The sequence below is a fragment of the Macrobrachium rosenbergii genome, chromosome 14, assembly GCF_040412425.1.
Source record: "Macrobrachium rosenbergii isolate ZJJX-2024 chromosome 14, ASM4041242v1, whole genome shotgun sequence".
Taxonomy (NCBI): Eukaryota; Metazoa; Arthropoda; class Malacostraca; order Decapoda; family Palaemonidae; genus Macrobrachium; species Macrobrachium rosenbergii.
The window spans coordinates 46777518-46797598 of NC_089754.1; the positions used below are offsets into that span (position 1 = coordinate 46777518).

Consider the following 20081-nt stretch of genomic DNA (forward strand, 5'->3'; position numbering starts at 1 on the left):
TTGTGCGTTAAGGAGATTAGCATAGGACGTATCTGAATGATCAGCAAATAAAGAAAGTGTATATATATATACATATATATGTGGGTGTGTGTGTGTGTGTGTGTATGTGTTATTTTTATGACACAAGAATGGAAATGTAAAGTGGAGGACGTAAGGAGGATATTTACAAGACTGAAGAATGAAAAGGCACCTGAAATTATTGGGATCATCAGTGAGGTGTTGCCTTAACTTAGTGAATGGCCAGGATTTGAAAAGTTCTAAAGTAATGAATGAAGGGAATCATTGTTACGTTGTACGACACTGCAATATAATGTAAGAATTATAGGGGGTTACAGTAGTAAGTGTACAGGGAAGGCGTATGGTAGGATTTTGATTAAAACAGATGACATAGGGACTGGTAAGGGAAAGAACGGTGTGCGGTTTAAACAATAAATTGGATGTGTTGGTCAAAACTTTCGTATGAAGCAGTGAGAAATATATAATTAAAGATTAAAAGCGGAATGGAGGGAGTGATATGAAAAATCAGAGGAAGGACAACAGAAGCAGATGCAAACTTGTGGAATAAGAAAACGAGACACGAATGGAGAGGGTGAATGGTTGATATTTTCATTTGTCTTCATCCATCATTTCTGATAGATCATTTACAATAGAGCATTCAGCAGTTTTGGTAGAATATATTTGTCTGTACGATGATTGATTATCCAGTAAAGCATTTGCCCTTTCCAGATGACTAATTAGTTGTTCAGGAATATAGTATATATTCTAGCTTTAGGACATAAATGTTAAATTTCAAACATGCCTAAATGAATGTAGATGCTAAAAACTGGTTTAATAATAGGCACTTTCTCGACTTTAGGTAATTAATAGCACTTGGATCAACTGCGAAGCATGAAAACTTCTCCACTCTAACAATCTCAGATGTTGGCATCGGATCTACTGTAGATTGATTCCTTTAAAACCCTCATAGCATCATGATTATCTAGACTGTAAAATTTCTTTAGTCTTTCATTTGTACCAGGTTCAGTCCTTATCTGACTCTGCGTTTCAGCAGGAGTGACAATTATATTCTCAGTTATCTCAAAAATTTTAGGAAAATTGGCAGCTAGTTTTTGATCACTGAAACCTTAAGGGAGCCCTTTTTCCTTTACTGAGAGGACATTATGTTGTTCATCAGTGGAAGTTAAGAAGAAACTGAATTGTTATAGGAGTGATTTATTTTATTAAGGTTTAAAAAATTTCTCGGCATATGAAGAAAAAATAACCATTGCTGTACTTGTTGGGGAGACGTCATACGTTGAGTGCCATCTCCTTGTATTTTCATTATTAATTATAATGTGTCTGTGAACCATTTTGTACGCACATAACATGAGAGACGAGAGAACTAACAGATGGCTTTAAGATTACTTTTCCCCTGATAGGTGTATTATTAGTCTTTTGGTTAGTTTAGCAAGAATTACAATACAGGGAGATTATGTGATAAGAAAAATTTAATATAAAGTATAATAGAAAATAACTTTTAAAAGACTAACTTTATGAACATTTCCCTTTAAAAAATCACCTTTTTAGCTTAATACAATCAGTAAGGGGTTCTTTAAAATATTGTAAATGAGAAAGTAGTCCATAGCACCAAACTAAGGCTCGTCGGGAAAAATTAAAGATGTGTATACAGTAACGAATATTCCCAGCTCATTCACTTTGAATGTGTTAAAATATTATAGGGAAACTTTGCAGATAGATACTGGAGGAATATAATATATTTCATTTTTTTTATTTCTACAATTTTCAAGTGTATACATCTCCTTAGAAAGATTGCATAATACTGAGCTACCATATAACTTGAAGCTTTGGGCACTAGTTTTATGTCAGCATTCCTTTGGAGAATACTGGGTTATGATTTGTCTTGTGAATGAAATTAAGCCCTATCTATGGCTTTTAGTTGTCTCATTGCGAAAGACGTTGAAATTTTGCTTTGCTGTAGCAGTCAATTCAACATCAGTGGATCGGGAAGAGGCTTTCAGGCGTTGCGGTTCCATCAAGGAAACAGCCGAAACGCAAAGCTGCCCTATTCCATCTTGTATGTTTATTAAGAAAAACTATAGAATACTAATAATTTTGGTCATCAGTACATTTTATTTTTAATTATAGAAATTATATGTGTATAAGTTAAAAGTACAATAACGAATATAATATTAAAACAATCAAAATCTTTGGTACTTATCATTCAGGCAATTTTACCCATATAATTTTAAAGTTATAAACTAATATGACAGAACTAGAAAAACGATTTAGTATAATAAGCGATTTGAAGTGTTTCTAGCAGATAGTTTGTAGCATTTATTAAAGTGTTCATTTTATTATGGTCTTTGCGAGAGCGCCTGCCATTATGTAATTTTTAGACCTATATCCAATTGTCAAAAACCATGTGCTTAGAGGAATTGTAAAAAATTGCCAAATGCACTTAAATTGCTAAGAGACGGCATAGTCTAGCATTTGAAGTTGTATGCAAGTCAGATTATTGTATGCTGAAACATGCGCTACAATAATATGTCACTTTGTAAACAACAGACATGGGAACGCCGCAGCCTGCGTTCATTTTCCCCCTAGTCATAGGCTGTTTTACAGCTGTAACATACGTATTTTTTGTGATAGTGTACACAGTGCAACCAAAAGCCTTTGTCGATGAAATTTTCCACATACCTCAAGCACAGAAAATTTGTGACGGGAATTTTCATGAGGTGAGATAGACTAGGCCGGGTTTGTTCTGTCAGGCTAGTCTTAGCCTAAACTCGTAAGAGCCTACAAAGGCCTGGTCCACTGTAAGGTAATGCTGCAAAATAGTCGCACACACTTCGTTCTGCAATGCACGGTGTCCAATTTTGGTGGGGTGGGATGTTTTAGGAGTGAAGGCCCCAGGTCCGGGCACGGTGCAATTGGGTGGTTAGGGGAAGGTTAGGTTAGGATGCATCCCTATTAAAATTTGTTGTCATTCATTTGCTTTAAAGCCATTGCAAACCTTGGAAATATCGTGCTCAGATTTACTCTTGAGCCACTTCAAATTTTAATTTTAACTATTACCAACGGCAGAATGATAGTGATTGTTGTTTTTTCTTGTGTACTGAGAAGGGCCTTTGAATGTTACTCCAGTCATTGATGAATAGGCTACATGACGTTTTAGGCTAATTGTCACCAAAGAATAAACTTTAAAGTGTCTCAGTTATCGTTTGTTTTCTGCATTCATAACCGTTATTGCTAGTGATAACTACTTTTTTGCCCAGTCCCCTATAGCCCTATCCATCAATTAGGTTTTTCGAGGACCCCAGTAGATCAGGAGTGGTTTTGGGTTGGGAAAAGCAAGAATGAGATTAATTCCACTAACAGGAATGGTTAGAGATACATAAATCACAAAGACAAGCAGTCCACAATATACATGATTCACATGATAGCCTAATCAGTAACAAACACAAAACTTTTAAAGCCCGAGAATGTGGCTCTGGTTTGGTGCCTCTCAATGAAAACAATTAATCTTTGAAAAGCAAATCTCATATAGTTTCTCTTAAAATTTTAAGTAGTAGTTCTCTGAATTTTTGAGGTAACAGATGTAGTGGTTGGTAGGTAGGTTATTTATATTCAACAAATACTTTTCTGATTATATTATTTTTAGTTTACAAACGTTAGTGCAAGGCAGTATAGACATGTAAGGAACAATATGCATTTTATAAACTGTTACTTGATTTTAAGAATTTTACATATCAGTTGACTTAAATAATGATAAACTGGGAATGCAAACTAATTCAGTTGTGATGTTCCACAGTGTACAGGTATATAACTAAACACTTGTGAATTGCTGTGTATTTACCTGAGAATGTAGTATTGCACTCATGCATAGATAGTTGTTAGGTTAGGTTAAACTTCATAATAATCTCATACATAGTTACTAACAACACTCTTTTAGCTATATAAAAATTTGTATGCAACTTCTTTTGTATATTTTCAGTGGGATGATAAAATAACTACGCTTCCTGGTTTATACCTATTTTCCATTGGACTAAATGGACCCGTTTCTTGGATTCTGGGACGAAGACTTTGTGATGTCTTTTCTCTACGAATCACAAATTTGGTTGCATCAGCATTCATGTTATCTACTCTACACAAATTGTTGGTGTACTTACATGGAAAAAGGTAGGGTACTATTTATTAAAGGATTGATTATAATTAAATATTGTGTTTATTAGGATATGCTATACCGTACGTGGAGACTTAATATAAAGTGGAGGATAATTTTGTATGTCTTACAGCACTGCAGTAAAGCTATACAAGTGCTGCTGTTGACTAGTTGAGAGTAGGCCTAGGTAGCATACAAGAGTTAGTAAAGAGGAGGTGATGCATATGCAGTGTAGGTTAGTTTTGTGCATCTTACAGTACTACAAAAAAGTTATGTCAAGTCCTAGATATCTCATTTAGTTGTAGAACATAAAGGATCAGCTAACTTCAGTATGTTGGTATGTGTGCACAAGGTTTGTCAAGTTCCTGGTGATTTGCTGAATAACTTTTTGTGTAGACATTCTCATCTGCTGAAGAGCAATGAGTTCAAGGTTGCAAGGCCTGTAAAATTTATTTTGTACATTACTCATATTCATCATTTGTATAACCTGTATGTGCAAATGTGATTATTATCCATGTAACTACCTTGACTATTACGATCCTTACCTTATATATATTCAGAAGGTACGTTATGTATCAAGAAGACTAATAAAATAAGGTATAGTTAATTACTGTATGTATGATATTAATTTTTAATAATTATTTGATATTTTTAATAATTATTAATATAGCAGTGTATTTATATTTTATAGTAAATTTATATTAAAGGTATTAAAGGAGTCACAGACTGTCATTTGCTATATACCCTGTAGGTATTAAAAGTAAAGATAATGATGGATAGGACAAGATTTGTATATATGCATCACCATTTTTGCATTTATGCTGTCTCTCATTGACTCCACTCTCACTTTTTATATCTTTGACTATAAATTTCTGTATAAAACCTACAAGCCTCCTGAGATATATGTGTTAGTGAAGGTTGTGCACATGTAGAACTTGAGTCTAAACTGCTACTTAGCTCTAAGTCCAGGTCTGCATCTCATTTTGTCAGTTGCTTCTTTAGTTTCTTGGTAACCATAATAGTAAACATGCAGTTAAACAGTATACAGTATTATGTAAGCAGCTAGTAGCCAAGGTCTCAAGAGTATCTGACACAATAAAGAGCGGTTAAGTAGGTGATATTGTGTTGCATTTCAGTTATTATAAAGGAATCTATTATTTGGATATGGACTATACAGTATTACCTGTTTCCAAATGACTTCCATTCCAATTTATATTTTTTTTCAGGTCGATCACTGGAAACTGATGTTATCTGCTGTGAATTTGTCTTTATTACCTGTGATGTACTGGTTCACATTTTTGTACTACACAGATGTGTTGTCCACTTTGGTTGTGTTTATTATGATACTCCTGCATCTTCACCGTGCTCCTAATGCTGCAGGAATAATGGGTATGTTTTCATCTTTATCTCTTTTATTTTTATTATGTAATGAGTGGTGTAAAAATATCTACTTATTGTGGGTACAGTAGTTATTAATATAATTTCTTTGGATACCTTTGGTTAGCTGCAAGCATTATGATGGTTAGTGTTTTCAATATTTTTATATAATTCTTTTCTCTTTGAGTGCAGAATGCTTTAGACTAACCAAGAAGGGCATGGGTAAATTGTTAGCTTTCCTTCATGCATATATTTAAAAAATATATACATAATATTTGAAACCTAAAATATTTGGCATTCTAAGGAATATTGAAATTACTCATATATAAAAAAATTATATTTAGTCTGATACTATGTTTTCATTTATACAAATTCCTTGTCTTTCAGGGCTGTTTTATCATTGTATGATCGCATTTTTCATTGCATTTTTTTTTTTTTTAGCAATTTAATGGTCTAAATTGCACTATTCTGGATGAATGCAATGCATTTCAGATGATATCTTCCATCTTCATTTAAAGAACAAAATAAAGAGTTTCATAAAAACAAGTATAGTAATTCACAAGGTTGCTATGCACAGTAAGCATAAGGCATCCCCTCCATAGTTGAGCCTATGCCACACTTTGCACCTCATTACAATCCACACCTCATGATTTATACCATGTATTCACAACTCTCTTTGTCACTTGTTGCTGTGGTTGGGGTGGGGGTTCTTGAACACTTGGAATGAATCCCTGTGTTTGAGTCCAAAAACCATAGTAGGAACTGAGAAGGGAGTTTCTACCATCTGATAATGTTTAGACTTAAGAGGGATTGATATGACTTGCAGTAGAGAAGGGACTTTCTACTATCTGACAATGTTTAGACTTAAGGGAATTGATATGACTGTTTAGTACCATTGACTGTGCAACACTTGCTAGTAAAGTGTCGCAGCCTTGGCGACCTTAGAAGATATTTCCTTTTTGAATGTCGGAATGGCAACAGCAATTATCTCTCTTGAATGCTCAAAAAGGAACAAACTTTAACCATAGTGGTAGTTTTAAGTTTATAGAAAGAGCTAGACTTCTTACCTAAAGATAATTTATTTATAATGGCAGACTTTAGTAACGACACAGGTAGTCCCTATACAGACGAATGTTATGCATTCCAAGAGCTTGTTTGGAAGTTCGGTTTGCTTGTAAGTCCAACAAAGTTGTCCTGGGCATCCAGCATTGTAGCTATCTTATGGCATATAACACTGTGCAGTAATTGTCAAGCCAGTTTGTTTGTACATAAAAGAAACTATAATGTACAAAAATCTTCAGGCTTCCCTGGAAAAAGTGGCAATAAAAGGAATGAAATAAAGTTTGTATATCATGCTTAGCATGTTGACACAGAAGTTTGTAAGTTGAAAATCTGTTAGTAGAGTGTTACCTGTACGGTCTATAATGCTTTTATGATTTTGTTTTACAATTGTGAATTTTACATTAGTTACCAATTTATAGCATTTATGAAATGTTATTTTGTGTTAGTAGTTTTTGTGTTTATAACTATACCAAAAAAATTGATGTTACAAAAAGACAAAGTTGATTTTACTGATATATTTATATTATTGTAACACCAGATAATATACTGGTAAATCAGTCAGTCTGTGTCATACTTGATAGACTCAAGTCCACTAATCAGTGCTCGGTTCTCAAGCTGCTCTTAGCAGACTGCATATTATTCTTGATGGCCCTATGATGTTTCCAATTTTCATTTTCTAAAGAGCTCTCCTAACATCTTCAAATGTCACATTCCCTATTGGTCACTCTGTTATGCCAGCATCCTCCTGTTTATAGTAATTCTCTTCATAAAGTAGATTTTCAAAATACTACTGCCTTCATGTAGGTACCGTGAATGGTTTTTCTGTATAAACTAAATATGTAGGGAAAAAGTACACTGTTGAAGAATACGTGTGAGCCTTTATCATCACTGGAAAGAGCCTGTGAGAAGGCAAGTGGTGTCAATTACAAACATTGGGTTTTCTCTCCCCACCTATTATTGTAGTACAATGAAATCATCGTCATCTGAAAATATGAGCTGTAGTTGACCAGGGATCAGTTGTTAGATACTAATGTTTATTCAAAAATGATGCACTACTTGGTCACAGTGAATGATTACAACAGTGGGAAGACACTAACACTAGCAAACCAAAGTATTAAAATAACTGGAAAAAGGTGAGGTAGTACTTTTATACCCTACTTGGGGTCAGTCCTCTCTTGCCTTGATTTTTTATGATTATTTTTAAGAAGTTTGACCAGACTACGGATTCATATTTCTAGATAAATTGTGCTGTACTGAAGTTGTTGTTCTTGATTGAGAGATGAAAACTGGAACTAAGTCAAGTTAAAGACATTTTGATATTAGGCGAGAATAAACCAGAGGAAGAGGATAAAAGTAAAAGGTAGAAAGCATTCCATTATGGAACTGCAGGGGCTCTGCGTAGCACATTTAAGACCATCTAGTGTACTGTAAAAGGTTCCCTGTTGTCAGTGGTCTATATAGAATTGCAAAATCTTAAAACTGGAAAATATTGTATTGCATATAGTAGGCAGTACTATACTGGAGTTAATGTTTTTATGCAAGTCTACATGGGTTTGTATGAAAGGGTTGTATGAAATACTGAAATTACATAAAAGGTTCTAATTTTCAGTCAGGTTGGATTTATTTACTCTCTGAACTATTTTTCATCATGTTTCCTTAAAATGCATTTTTTTTTCATATACTTTAGGTGCAGTGGCTTTTGTCATTAGACAGACAAATATTGTTTGGGTTGGATTCATGTTTGTCCTGTTAGCATCAGATGTTCTTGGCATCAGGGTTCTTAAATCTCCTATCATGACTTTCAGTGATATAAGGGTAAGTCAAGCACATATTTACATTTGTACATTTAGATACCTTTGTATTGCTAGATTATCACAAGTTTTATTTCATTATAATAATAGTACGTATGGTAAAGGTTGCAGGTTGGCCAAGGCACCAACCACGTCTGAGGTGTCACTGTAATACCGCTAGAAAAAACAGGTCATTCGAAGGTTGGCTAGACAATTTGATTTGGAGTCCCTTTCTCTATGTACAGTACTTTTCCTTTGCCCACACATACTGTACACAGAATAGTTTGCCGTATTCACCATATATTTTCTTCTTTCCCTTTACATTGAATAGCACTTTATATACCATGCATTTTTTGTACTGTTGAAAATTCCAAGCCTATTGGTTATAAAATTCGAAAAGACTTAATGGCTTGCCAACAGCCAGTCCCAAGCCAGACAGATTTTGTTGGGTTGAATTTGTCAGTAAGGTAATATGAAACTTGTATAAATTTTCACAATGAATTTTGTAAAAAAACATAAAAAAATAGAAAGGTAGAGGAGATGCTGGTAGAAGATCTTTTGACATTTATCATGTAAAGAAACAACAGGAAATGACAGAAAAATATTTTTCTGTGGCTATGAGTCAAAACAAAGTGGAATAGACATTCTGGTCAAAGATTAGACAACAGGAGACATGACAGAAGTTGGATGAATAAATGAAAGAATGATGGTGATGGAAATGATCTGAGGAAAGACCGTAAAGCACATGTTCTCTGTATACAGTACTTACTACAATTAGGAAGACCGAAAAAAGAAAAATAAGAATTTTGGAATGCGTTGACAGGTGTGTCAATCACAAGGAACACTTGTAGGGTGGACAAGTGAATGGCCATATAACTGATAATGGTTAGTTCTGAAGATTTAATGGGAAGATATAGCCAGAGAATTCTATTAGCTCCATGGAATAAAGTTGTTAATATATTTTAAGCCCAGACACAATCTGATAACACAATAGTGGAGAGCTGAAAGACAACATAGTCTGCTGCAGGCTGTAATATCAAAGGAGAAAACAGTTTAGAAAGATACCATTAAGTGAATAAAAAGCATGGAAATGAAATATGAAGCAGTTGTCAGAAGCATCTTTCACCTGGATTTTGAATAGTGCTTGGCACATGGCAGATTCAGTTTTCAAATATTTCCCACCAGCATGTTTTGAAATTCATGTTAATTGAATGACCAACTAAGCTGTTAAAAGTGTTGAGAGATAGTGGTCTTAGGAACAGCATTTGCCTGAACAGGTAAACTGTGACATGAGACTTATGGTATTGTGCAGCATTTGCGCAAAATTTGAACCTAAGCCCTTGCAAAAACCAGACTTGCAAACTAGTGAACAGATGATTATGATTACTTTTAGTATAGGCATTGAGATGTCTTGCCGACAAACATTCAGAAACTAGCTAACATGAATGTTTTAGAAATGAGGCACCTTGAGTTTATCATATTCTCATTACTGATAGTCTCATTTGCCAAAAGGGTTGCTTTTTCTTTAGGACAGTGAGTGAAAGATCCCTCTGGTAAAAAAAAAAAAAGAGATACTGTTGAGTCTACACCATAAAGGGCAGATTTGAAAGTAACCCATTATTAGTGTTCGTGTCATACTAGAAAAGATTTGTTTTGAACTTTAGTCAAGTATAGTTTGGTATGATTATTCCATGTCAAATCAGATCAAAGATTTTCCTAAGTAAGTACTTCAACAATTTTTATTGAACTAGGCTTTGTTTTGATACAGTGATTCAACAAACGAGAAGGACGTCACCTACATATTATTTTGACAAAGCTATTATTTAAAGGAACAGTAGGCTGAATAGATCTATACAATTGTAACCAATGAAGAAGTGAAAATCACTCAGAATTCCATTCCAGTCTGCTGGAGATTTAATTTATATCTTACAAGAGTATGACAAAACAGCTTCCTCAGTTTTATTGATTGAAGGGACTAAAGAATGATCAGAGGTTCCAGTTGGAAGACCCAACAGTACTGATTGTAACACCAAGGGAATCGGTAAATAATAGATCCAAGCAATTACCATACTTGTTAGTTAGTTATAAATGATTTGTTTTACCATATTTGTGCTTGACCTAATTTGTATTAAAGTCAGATTCAGAAGTGAAGTCAAAAGCTCTTAGACCATGGCAATCAGTAGGAGAAACAGAATCAAACCATCTCTGTGGTGGGCACTGAAAGGCCACACAGATGCCATTCTTTTATTGTACTGAATCTTAGCCATGATGATGAGAAGACTGTCAAAAATGGTATCACCTAAGTCTGAATTGCAGTGCAAGTTGGAACACAAATGAAAATTTGTTATGTCTGCCTCAAACCATTATAACTTTGTCCCCATGGCACCCACATACACAGTGCATTGTACAAAATATAATTTTGCCAGAGGCAACTACAAAAAATAATTCCTGTTACCATGTATTCCTTTAATATTGCATTGCTTAACACAAAACAGGCAGTGTCCAGAATGCATAGGTCCAGGATTTTGCTGAACTCCAGCCAGTTTAAGAACAAGAATTGATAAATTTTTGAAGGATCCTGTATTCTCTAGCAGTAATATCTCAGTGGGTGGTTGGTGCCTTAGCCAACTTATGTGACTTAGTCCACATTTCAGCCTAACATTCCACCTGAATTTTGGCTTAGAAATACCTGAATTCATAGAATGTCATTTTATTGTAAATATCAGTCTTTCTTCCAAACGTTTTCTTAATCCTCAAAATTTCTTTCTTCATGTATACCTATTGAATAATAACTCTTTAAAAGAAAAGCAGAACAAAAAACTATTTACATTGTTTTAAGTAAGATAGGTAATATACTGGTTATTTATAGGACATATTGTATGCAGGAGGAGGTGTGTAGGTTATGTACACATGTAGATACTCTATACAGTATATGGTGGCTATATATATATATATATATATATATATATATATATATATATATATATATATATATATATATATATATATATATATATATATATATATATATATATATATATATATATATATATATATATATATATATATATATATGTCCTATAAATAAAAAAATCATCTAGTTTTGAATCCCTTACATATATACAGTATATATATATATATATATATATATATATATATATATATATATATATATATATATATATATATATATATATATATATATATATATATATATATATATATACAGTATATATATATATACAGTATATATATATATATATATATATATACAGTGATCCCTCGTCTATCGCGGATAATGGGGCCAGAACCCCAGCGATAAGTGAAATTCAGCAGTAGCATTGGCCCCTCCCTAGGGAGGCATATACTGTATATACATGGTATATATTTAAAGGCTTTACTGTATAGCCTTTCCCACACTGTTATAAACACTTCCTATGCACTTAAACACTGTATTACTATTTTGATCTCCTATCACAGTAATATGCATAAAAAAAAAGATCGTCCCATATTTGTAATGTTTACGTTCTGAGAATCAGCTGACTGAAGCTGCTCACTACTAACGAAAGAATTAGGAAAATAATTTTTAGTTGCCAAAAGAAACAAATTTATCAATGAAATTATTTTTAATTCTGTACATAAAAGATTATGATACAGTAATTCATATTTCATTGAGAGAGAGAGAGAGAGAGAGAGAGAGAGAGAGAGAGAGAGAGAGAGAGAGAGAGAGAGAGAGAGAGAGAGAGAGCGTGCTGTACAGCACAGTAGCTTGGGACGAGACTAAGTCTTGACTAAGTCTTGACAAGCTGGTGATGAGAGAGTATACAGTATCCTTGAGTTGCTTATGTATGAAATTCGGATTTTAATTATTTTTACAGTGATTTAAGATGAAACATCAACAGTGATAAGATATTCTCTTATGTACCACTCACGTGCCTTGTCCAGTGCCTGTATTACTATTTTGATCTCCTATCACAGTAATATGCATAAAAAAAAGATCGTCCCATATTTGTAATGTTTACGTTTTGAGAATCAGCTGACTGAAGCTGCTCACTACTAACGAAAGAATTAGGAAAATAATTTTTTAGTTGTTAAAAGAAACAAATTTGTCAATGAAATTATTTTTAATTCTGTACATAAAAGTTTATGATACAGTAATTCATATTTCATTGAGAGAGAGAGAGAGAGAGAGAGAGAGAGAGAGAGAGAGAGAGAGAGAGAGATGGAGATGGTGTACTGTACAGCACAGTAGCTTGGGACGAGACTGTATACAGTATCCTTGAGTTGCTTACGTATGAAATTGGATTTTAATTATTTTTACAGTGATTTAAGATGAAACATCAACAGTGATAAGATATTCTCTTATGTACCACTCACATGCCTTGTCCGAGTGCCTGTGGGTATATACGAAGCTTCCAGTCCTTGCACGTCGGTCTACTTAAGCCGTTCTTCTCCACGTAACATGATGAAACATAGCTGTTTTCCCGCAATATGGCTGCCGATATGGTGGTACTTTTTCATTTTAATTTTTCGCTGAATATTTCTGAAAAATCCGCGATGCAGTGAAGCATCTTTTGTTTAACTTCATTTTGTACTGAATTATATGTCATAATGCAATGAACCAACAGTACTAGCAGGTATTAATAATTATTAATGGAATTAATGAAATATTTGGGTCTTCATATATCGCGACTATTTTTGAAATTTCCGGAAAATCCGCTATATATTTTCTCTTATAATATACATACGTAATGGAAAAAAATCTGCGAAGTCATGAATCATGATAGTTGAACCATAAGTGAGGGTTCACTGTATATATATATATTATATATATATATATATATATATATATATATATATATATATATATATATATATATATATATATATATATATATATATATATATATATATATATATATATATATATATATATATATATATATATATATATATATATATATATATATATATATATATATATATATATATATATATATATATAAAGGGATTCAAAACTAGATGATTTTTTTACTTATGGCAAGGTCTTGGAACCAAACCAATAAGTAAACAGTAAGGGCAAACAGTAGTGACATGATTTAAAACCACTGTTGTTTCATGATTTTTCAACTAATTTCATTACAGTTTCTGTCATAAAGATATAGAGGCCTTGGCCTATCTGATTGGTGAAATAAAAAGTTTAGCGAGGATTTGCATATGGTAGATTTTCATTAAGGTCAAAATGAAAATCTTCACAATAATTTACATAAATTTATTTTCTATTTGTTTGAATGTTCTTACAAGACCTTGTACGTTAGAAATTCCATTTATGTAGAAAATTAATATGGGAAAAGTAGGCATTTATGTGATTTTCCCTTGGAAAGGGCTGCAGAATAGGTTCTTGTACTGAAGTTGATGTGTATGATGCATTTATTCATGCTTTAAATATTACAGGCAGTCCCCGGTTATTGGAGGGGTTCTGTTTCTGAGGGTGTGATGATAACTGAAAATTGGCGATTTTCAGGGGTTATCGGCGCCGAAAAGCACCGAGTTTCAGTTATCGGCACCTCTGTTAGTTATGTATCGACGCCAATACCCAGTTATCGGCGCCGATAAGCGGAAATTGGCGATTTTCGGTGCCGAAAATTGCCGATTTTCGGCGCTAGACAAGCGCCGTAAAAACCGGATCACTGTTAACCGAGCCCACCGTTAACCGGGGACTGCCTGTATAGCTATATCCAATAAGTGAAAATTTTCCTTCCTAAAGTGGCCAGTTCTTTAGTTATTCAGTTGGTTTTACTGTACTATATGTATTTTAGTATGAAAAGTTTCTTATTGTTTCTTGAATTCCAGATGTTGCTGAAAAAACTCAAGAAGATTGCTACAAAGCCATATCGCTTAGCAGAAGTTTTGACAGACCTTGTGTATGATACCTTAAGCTATAGCATTGTTTTGATGTCATTTATTGCTTTTGTCTTATACAATGGTGGTATTGTAGTTGGTGATCGTAAAGCTCATGAAGCAACTGTTCATCTCCCACAGTTAGGGTATTTCTGTCTTTTCTTTTTGATTTTTTCACTACCGTATGCCCCAAATCATGTGCGCCCTTTCATTAAATTGTGTAAAGATAATCTTGCATGTAGTGTGGCAGTATTAATGATAGGTGTAATGGTAATCCAATCCAATACACTTGTCCACCCATATCTTTTAGCAGATAACAGGCACTATACTTTCTATTTATGGAATAGATTTTATGGCAGGTTTTCTATTATTAGGTACCTAATGGTCCCTGTTTATATGTTTGGCGCATATATGGTTCACACAAGTATTCAGCGTTGTAATTTCTTGTTCAAGGTTTTATTTGTAGGGTGCCTTGTAGCTTCAGTTGTTCCCCAAAAGCTTTTAGAGTTCAGGTACTTTATCATACCTTTCTTAATGGCACGCATACAAAACGTCTCCAAAAACTGGTGGCAGCTTGGTATAGAGACACTCTACTTTCTTTTCATAAATGCTGTGACACTTTATATTTTTGTCAGTAAAACATTTTATTGGGAAGACAGTTCAGAACCACAAAGAATCATATGGTAGTTCATGAAGTTAAGTTCTTTTTGGTGAAGTTGGTAACTTTAGGTGGGGTTTTCTTCGTAAAGTCCTTGTATTTGTAGCTGCAAGGTCTGAACATAAATTTTCCCCTTTTCCTGTGTGTCAGTTGCAGTTGAGGAAAGCATTCAAAAGAAGAATGTGTAGAAACATATGGTACTGAATGATATACTTATGTAAATATATGTGAGTCTTAACCTGCCAGTTGTGCAGATCACACTGTCACATCACAGAAGCTTACGTTACAGTCTTAAACCCACATCTCCTTGTTACCAGTGCTGGGAATTTAACCCATATCATGTTATCATGAAGTTCAAAAGCTGACCTCTTAGCAATCATCCTGGACTGTTTAAATGTTAAATAATATATTTTTTGCTCAAAATTTTCCCTAAAGGAGGGAAATGTTTTGTAATGAGAAAGAAATCCTGTCTTGAAATATAATCTTTTTAGCTTCTTGAATTGCTTTATGTTGATATGTAACTTATTGTAGACGAATTTACAAATATTATAGAAGCTGAATGTTTTTGTTGTGAATTAAAGTTCTGTGTTTTAAAGTAGAATGCATAAGTAAAAATTTTCTAAGCAATAGGTTTTACTGCCTTTTGTGGGAGAGTGAATGACTCGTAATTTACAATCAAGATATCTTTAAAGCGGTTGAATATATTTTGTCCATAGTTACAAGAAAAAGCATAAGAAATATGACACATGGTGTCATCTGTCTTGGCTTCAGTGTTGCTCTTAGTAACAGAGAGTTATTTTATCAATACTTAATCTTTACAGCGTCCTGTATTGATATGTTCTAATGAACAGATTTTATAAATGCACGTGTGTTCATGTTGGAAAAACCCTGTTCATGTACTTTCCTAATGCCATGATTGTCTGTCTTGTGAAGGGACAGTTCTGAATTCAACCTCTAACTGGCAACAAAGTTTCTAAATGACAATTGCAAGTATCTGGCTTTTATATTTGTATTGTCATAGTCACTCATCAGATTTAGTGTTTGTGAGTGTGTCTGATGTTATGGTAATGATTTTGCAAGTGTATACATTTTGCTATGAGCATTCAAGTAGTTGCTTTTAAAGAGAATTTTTTGTCCTACTATTTATGTCTTTCATTGGTTTAGAGCAATGTAATTTTTATGTGTGTCAGCAACTGGATCCCAGAGTCCTTTGGGACATCAACAGAATCCCATTCAAAGCAATCACATTTCTGTTTTTATTTGCTTTTGTATGTTTTCAATCCAACAGTCATGATTCCAAAAAATTTGAAGCACTTGACACAGATGTCCAAGATTAAGGAAAGGTCAGCTGTGGGCGATATTAAGGATTAATCCATGAAATTCCAAATTCTTAATAGACTTTCACTTTTGAGAGAACTTTTGTTATCCATCAGTCTTTGTGACAAAAGAGGCTCATGTAAACAGTTGAAAGTAAATCAGAATTGGATGATAAATGTTCTTTGGACATTTACCAAACCAAGTCAATATCCAACCAGCATTTGCTGCATCCAGAAAACTTGACAAACTGCATTGTGTTTTAGCAGAAGTAACTCACATGAGAGAATGACGATTATTGAGGTTACCATTTGTACTACTCCACTTCATCACCAAGATTTAAGTTGTAGGAAGACTGATATGACAAGAATATTTGTTGTTCATTTGCTGATGAAGCTCTTAGTCAGAGCAGAAAGCTTACATTGTTACGATGAATGAAATTACTGATGATACCAAAAGAGGACAAGGTTGTGTCATCAAGGTTGTACCAGGCTTTTTGTGACCCTAAAGGCACAGCACTGGGATATCTCCAGGAGGTCATCTCATTTTTAGTTTAACTCTTTGTGGGAGAAGAATTTAGCTCTTCTAGAGGTCACTAGCTATAAAATTATTTTTATTGCTTTCCTTGTGCATCTAATCTTAGGGAGGTAATGCTTCGGTTTATAGACACCCTTCTTGAGGAGATGAGATTACTCTCATCTTTCTAACTGGTATATTATTGTAACTTCTATTTTGATTAATTTCAAAATTTATCTGAAATTTTTCCCAAGACTTTCTAAAACACCTGAATTATTGTATTTAACTGCCTCATGTAAGGCTATATTAGCCAAACTTCATATTTATGAATGTATTACCCGGGGTAGTATTTTTCATAGCCCTTTAGATTGCTGCTGTTGATGGAAAATCAGATGTATCCCCATTTCAAGTAGTGTTTCTTTGGGTTCTGTTCCACCAACTCCTTTTTTCCTCATCATTAATGAACTTCTCTAATCATCCTATTCTGTTTGTGCTTTCGTTGATCTGGCTGTCCATATTTCTTCTTCATCTCCTAGTCCCTTCAGTTCTTTCCACTCTGTGTCAAAGTCCTTTGTTTCATTTATCAACAAAGTCAATCCTGTGAACATTCAACACTGGGGAATACTCCTTTAGTCACTGTTACTGTATATATCATTTCCTCATTTCCTATCAGTACTATACTTCAATTTTTTTAAACCTTTTGGGTAGTCAGGTTACTTTGACTTCCTTTGGAGATATTGCTTATTTCCAGTTAGCTTAAATTGGTTTTGAAATATCATCTGTTCATCTGTTATAGATTTTTATTGTTCATATGGTGTGCTTCATCATGTGTTTTTCTCATCAGTGGGATTGATTCAAAGGCAGTTCATTTGATGAGTGATTTACCTCTAGCTTTTCTCTTAGTTTTTTCACTTCAGCAAGGGGGACCACTGCTTCTTAAATACAGGTAGTCCCCGGTTATCGGTGATCCGGTTTTCTGGTACTTGTCTAGCTATGAAAATCGGCAATTTTCGGTGCCAATATGCGCCAACTTCCGCTTTTCGGCACCAATAATCGGGTATTGTCTCCAATACATACCTAACAGAGGTGCCAATCTCTGGTTATTGGCACCGATAATTTCTGAAAATCACTGATTTTCAGTTATCAGTGATTTTTGCTTTTCGTCACACCGTTGGAACGGAATCAGTGTCAATAACCAGGGACGGCCTGTATAGGTACTACTTCAGTCCTTGTTCTACAGACCTCAAGCAAAGAATTGTTCCTCCTCTCAGGCGGTAACAGAATGATCATCAGGTCTCATAATTACTGTTTGAAAATCAATTTAATAATCTTGAGGTTGTACTTTGACTTTCTAGTTATTAAATTATTCTCCTCCTTTCATTCTGAGACATGTTTATGACATCCTTCAGGATTCAGCCCCACTTTTTTCATTCATTCTTTTTTTCTTATTTTTGGGACATAGGTGAGATTAGGGCATTAGGTAGCTGCACCCTTAGCATCTGCATTTAAGAAGAAAGGTTTCTTTATAAAAACTGTGTTATTCATTGATATGCCTCTATCATCTTTAATTCATGCTTAGAGCTAGTATTTAGTTTGTGTTACTGCTTGGAATGGGTGAACTGGCTTTGGCATTATAAAGGAGTTTTAAAGATGACATACTTGTAAAGTATGAATATTGACTCGGGTACCAAATGCAGTAAACCTCCGTGTTCGCAGTCTCACTATTCGCGGACTCGCCTACAGTATTCGCGGATTTCTCTGTGGAACGTATCTACCCATTATTCGAGGAAAATTCGCCCATTCGCAGTATTTTTCACTGAGAAACATTCACTAATTACTGTATTTTCATGACTTTTAAGTATTCGTGGATTTTAGCTATTCGCAGGGGGTGTGTGGTATGCATCTCCCGTGAATATGGAGGGTTTACTGTGTTAATTTGATAATGATTGCAGTAAATATCAAACCAGGATGACTCAGGAGTTATTGCCCTCACTCTGGTTAATTATTTGTATGAATAGAAAAATAAACAATGTTTTGTTTCATAAGTGCAAATGTGTTGCCTCAGTGAAGTGTCACTATTACTCATAGCTATTGATTACTGTACCATAAGGTTCCATACTGTAGGAGTCATGTGAGAGCAGCAACAAATAAGATGGAGCCTCTCCCCATTGAAGATCTTGTCTGCCTACTCTCCATCTCTTTGCTAGTTTGAAATGGGGATTCTGGGTTTGGTCTTTTTACTTGATCAGCAGCCATGTTATTAGTTGGGCAAAAAGCTTTTACAAGTGAATCATATATTTTTGTTATAAGTAAAAGCAGTACAGTATAAAGTAAATGATTGCTTTCAAATATTTAGAAGTGTTGATTAGTGCTTCATGAAATTAAACTGGTGTGTATGTCACCCTTAAGATTAGTGTTCTGCTTTGTCATGTTTATAAATGAGTGGATTAATAATTTTGCACCAAATTAATGTTCTAAGTGTAGGTAGTTGAGTTGGTTTTCACTAGAAAAATTGAACTGTCATCTGTAATCTATATCACCAAAATATTATCTATAAAACCTGAAATAATTAAAAAATTTTTAACTTATTAGGTAGCTTCAAAGCATGAGGTTTTTGTGATCTTTTCTTGAATTCTGGCAGTGGTTGCCATACATGGATGTGTTTCAAGTGCCAAAGAAAGCAGAAAATTGTTTTGTTATTACAAATACTAGAGATATATAATTATAGGAATTTAGTCTTAATAGCCTAGCTAAAGCATGTTGTACTGTATTGGTAACAGTTGCATTTATGATAGTGGTTTAGTGGTAATTGTGATGGTGAAATGATAACAGTGATGACAATAATGTAACATGAGCAGTCTCTCTTTTGGTAAAGGCTAAATGAATTGCATAAGTACAATTTCCCTTATTTAGAATACTGTGAACATATTTAATAGCTCACACAAAATATCCAATTTATTATAATTGATTTTGTCATCCAGTTTTTCACTACAAGTTGGAGTGTGTTGCAAGAATTTGTTCCCATGTTAATTCTGTGCACTTTTCATTTATACATGTATTAAAATAACAGATTTTTTATCATTTGCCTCATTTAATATCTTCATTATTTATCATATGCCCCTTATTTTCCTGGAATTAATTTTGATTTGCAATAGGACTAAAATTCTATTAATATATTTTATTACTGAATATGAGTTTTCATGAAGTTCTTCATGAGGTTGCACTTGAGATAAATTATTAATCTTAGATTATTATTTTATGAGTCATGACTGTGTAATAGAAGTCCAAATGTGACTGGCAT

The 20081-nt window shown here is 33.8% G+C and overlaps 1 protein-coding gene across 1 annotated transcript; it reads left to right on the forward strand.

Annotated features, from left to right (window-relative positions):
- Positions 1-2524: 2524 nt before the first annotated feature.
- On the forward strand, positions 2525-19858 carry Alg10 (alpha-1,2-glucosyltransferase Alg10). Its single transcript, XM_067116795.1, has 5 exons — positions 2525-2735; positions 3995-4178; positions 5387-5551; positions 8289-8416; positions 14245-19858. The coding sequence occupies exons 1-5, from the start codon at positions 2568-2570 to the stop codon at positions 14977-14979; spliced, it is 1380 nt and encodes a 459-aa protein (XP_066972896.1). The 5' UTR covers positions 2525-2567; the 3' UTR covers positions 14980-19858.
- Positions 19859-20081: the final 223 nt, after the last annotated feature.